Source organism: Egretta garzetta, unplaced genomic scaffold, assembly GCF_000687185.1.
Source record: "Egretta garzetta isolate BGI_Z169 unplaced genomic scaffold, ASM68718v1 scaffold46, whole genome shotgun sequence".
Classification (NCBI taxonomy): domain Eukaryota; kingdom Metazoa; phylum Chordata; class Aves; order Pelecaniformes; family Ardeidae; genus Egretta; species Egretta garzetta.
This window is the reverse complement of record NW_009260268.1, coordinates 3,717,502-3,721,360: the sequence shown is the minus strand read 5'-3', so window position 1 is coordinate 3,721,360 and position 3,859 is coordinate 3,717,502. Positions and strand designations below refer to the sequence as shown.

The 3,859-nt window shown below is 44.2% G+C and overlaps 1 protein-coding gene across 1 annotated transcript; it reads right to left on the bottom strand.

The window, feature by feature from the left end:
- Positions 1-28: 28 nt before the first annotated feature.
- On the bottom strand, positions 29-3,856 carry LOC104129426 (CDKN2A interacting protein). The gene is made up of 2 exons (XM_009642354.2): positions 3,742-3,856; positions 29-2,992 (listed from the first exon to the last, which is right to left on the bottom strand). The coding sequence occupies exons 1-2, from the start codon at positions 3,854-3,856 to the stop codon at positions 1,497-1,499; spliced, it is 1,611 nt and encodes a 536-aa protein (XP_009640649.1). The 3' UTR covers positions 29-1,496.
- Between the last annotated feature and the right edge of the window lie 3 nt (positions 3,857-3,859).

Below are 3,859 nucleotides of genomic sequence, written 5' to 3'. Positions count from 1 at the left end.
GGGGCGGGGAGCGCCCCCCCAGCGTCAGGCGCTATGGCTACGGACCAGACGGCCACCGCTGTTCAAAATCACGTTGAGTACAGTGTAAGAACGCCATTGTGGTTCAGTCCCAAAATCACAAAGGAACTTTAAGTCTTTGAGTGGACATACATACTACTGAGATCCCAGGAGCTCCTCTCCACTCCCGTAGTACTCGATGGATGGATCTGTCAGTCAAGTGTAAGAACTCCATTAAATGACGCTAACTACTGTAATCGGACAAGATTAATTCAAGATAGCACTGAAGACATTATGTTTTTACAATTACATGTCATTATCCAACATATCAAAACATGCAGTTTGTGCAGGTATTTCAGTAACATCGAAAATAAAAGGTAATCTCCCACTTTCCTTGCTCCAAACCACTCTGTACATCGTGTAAAAACGTCGCAAAAGGAAGGGCTTGGTTAGCCGGAACGCCTTACAACACGCTCCCTGTCTCTAGCAGACAGCAGCCTCTCCATTTTGCTTCTCTTGGTAAGCGTTACAAAAGTAGAAATAGATATTCCATAGGTCCACTCTATCAGTTTTACAGTATTTCAGCTACTCATCGAAAGAAAACAGCTCACCCTGGTGGGATTACACCTTGAAGCCGCTCAAAGTAAAGCTTCTCTTAGGGTGCTGCAAAGTCATTGAAATGGCTGGAATATTTAAATAGCCCAAACCAAAGTACTGTAGAAGCACATCCCAGAGGTTTTATTGTTTTAGTAGCAGTCAAAAGATGCTTAGCATAGAAATCTATGTTTATTTGAAAAAACCATAAATGGTATTTCACAACAGAAATTAAATACGCTTACAGAGTTTTGGTGGCTGAAGTAGCTGCGGCTTGACTGCTAACCGCTAATTTGCCAGTATGATGTTAAACGCGATCTAACCTGCTCATATAACGCTGAATGGGATCGGGCTGTCGTTTATATTGCGAGAGTTACGACAGCCCATAAAAATAGTCAACCAACTATTTTCTCTCCTCCTATGAGCAACAGTGAACACTATGAGCAACACGCCTGAAACAGATGATTCAACTTTTTGATTGAAATTTTTAAACAGCTTTCAATCATTCAAGTATCATGGTCCCTACATACATACTTCTATGTGGCTAAAAAAAGACATGGTAGACAATTGAGCACACTGCCATCAAATTGTAAGAATTACAAAATTTTCAGGTTTTAAACAGCAAATTGTACCTTAATTGTTTCATGAAAAATAGAAGAATTAGGTAGACTATTCTGCAAATAAAACAGCACACTAGTGTGCTATGTATTAAGGCATACCTTTAGATGCGCACTTGTCATCTCTAACAAGTTTTATACAATTGCTACCAAGTGAAAGGGCTATCATTGTCTTGCAAAACTGAGAAAGAAATACAAAATATCTGGAAGCCTACATCTTTAAAGTACAAAATTAACCTTTAGTCCTTGTCTTGAAATACTATACACGGTACAAACAGCGGTTCCCCCCTACAAGATCTCACGAGGATTTCTTAAAGCTGGAGGTAAATTCGAAGGTTTTGATTCTTCATCCAGAAGTACCAGATCTTCAATTTCACTACCTTTGTATTTTCTTTTACATATCTTCACAATAACTTTCTTCTTGAGGAACAATTTCAAAGCTTCTCTTGAAGCAACCGCTTTGGCATTTTCCATGCTTTTACCACAGCCAGTACCCAAGTAGACAGACTTGCACCTCAGTTCACAAACTATATTTTCTAGAGAGCTCTTATTTTGGGGCAAGTCTGCAAGTTCCTTCAGGGGAACAAAAGCAACATCCAATGTAGCTTTGACAGACTGAATAGACGAGTTTAGAAGTTCTGCATGATTTACGTTAGGGCTGAAGCCTCCAACAGCAACCAGTTTCCAGGCTACAGCTTTGTATAGTCTGTTGAAAAAAGGCTGTCTTTCCTTTGCATCTTCACTGGTTAATGGTTTGCACAAAGCCTTAGCAGGGCTTTCGCCTGCCTGCGAGCCACTCTTGGAGGCCAGCTGCGGTGAACCTGCCTGCGTGCCACCCTTGGAGGCCAGCAGGGAAGCACCTGCCTGAGCTCCACCCCGGGAGGCCAGCGACGAGGGACCTTGCTGAGCACCGCTCCGAGTAGCCAGCAGCGAAGCAGCCACCTGAGCGCTGCTCTTGGAAGCCAGCAGCGAGGATCCTTGCTGAGCGCCGCTCCGAGCAGCCAGCAACGAGGCAGCCACCTCGGCACTGCTCTTGGAAGCCAGGAGCGAGGAGCCTGCCTTAGCAGTGCCCTTGGAGGCCAGCAGCAGTGAGGCACCTGCCTGAGCACCGCTTTTGGGGGCCAGCAGCAGCGAGGCACCTGCCTGAGCACTGCTCTTGGGGGCCAGCAGCAGCGAGGCACCTGCCTGAGCACCGCTCTTGGGGGCCGATGCTGGGGCACTCGCTGGGGTTTTGGAAGACAGCAATGTAGCACTCGTTTGTGGGGTGCTCTTGGCAGCTGGTGGCACCGCTGCTGCCTGCGGGGTGCTCTTGGTGGTCGGTGGCACCGCTGCTGCCACCGTCTCGGCCTGCGGGCTGCTCTTGGCGGCCGGGGGCACCACCGCTGCCTGCGGGGCACTCTTGGCAGCCGGTGGCACTGCACTTACTGTAGTTTTCTTTTCAGGCGATGGCACATTTTCACACTTGCTTTCCTTAGGTGGATTTGAGCAAGGCTTCTCTCCTGACACTTTTTCAGATGAAGATGGATTTTGCTCAGTAGTGTTTTCAGCATTAACTGGTTTTGCTTCTGTTTCTACGTCTGATGGTGTGACCATTTCTTGATTTGAACTGCAAGTTGACTGGGAGCTTTCTGGATCTTTGCTAGTATCTTTTTCCTGCTTTTTTGGCAATGCGCTCTCTGTTTCCTTTGGGGCTTCTGCCTTAGTTGTTTTCATGTCCTTTCCAGTATCCTTCGACTCTTTGCTTTTCTCAACAGCTCGCTTCTTGGAGGGCTCCTCTACCCCTTCTGCAAAACAAGTAAAGTACGTTATCCTCTTTAATTTCTGCACTATGAAATATCCATCTAGAGACAATTTATGCGTTTTCTAAAAAATTCTAGCAATAATCTCTGTGAATCTAAAAGGTATATATTAGGAATACAACTTGAACTGCAATTTCAAGTATTAACCCAATGTTTCAGAATATTTTAGTGTTTTTTGACAAAAACCTAAAAATGCTCAGGTGCAAGATTTCAGGTTTTGGCTTGGGACTCATAGGCAAGTATGTATTTGTATTCTTGAAGTCCAAACCAAAAACAACCAGAGTACAATAAACAGACTATTTGATCTAAAAAAAAAAAAAAAGTCTATTTTGTCTACTAATATCAGAAAAACATCATTAAAATACAGCTTTAAGAATTTCTTCAAGAAACTAAGTTTCTCACAAAGAAACGTCAGACTAGCACTAAAGACAAAGTAAGAAGAGTTTAAGCTAGAGTACAATAGCCTACATCACATTAAAACAATAATCAGCTTAAAGTGCACCAGCTGTAGAGATGCAAAACAAGAGCTTTGCATTACCAACAGAATGCTTATGCATTGCATCTATTTCACGGGTATTACGTGAGGACAAAACAGCAGAGAGGGGAAAGGATTAACACAGAGTTTTAGAAGTTAACGATTTCGACTACTTTTCTAAGCCCGAGGTAAACCGAGAACATTCGCAAACAAGCATTTTCTAGACTCCTATGTATTGTCACAGCTATGATCTGCTAACCATTGCTACTTGATATGCCTCTTTTCTTCACCTTGGCAACCAGTTCATCTCTCGTGGTGCGGACAGGCGCGCCGGTCACTTGGATGCCTTCCGCCATTTCCAGCGCCTTCTCCATGAC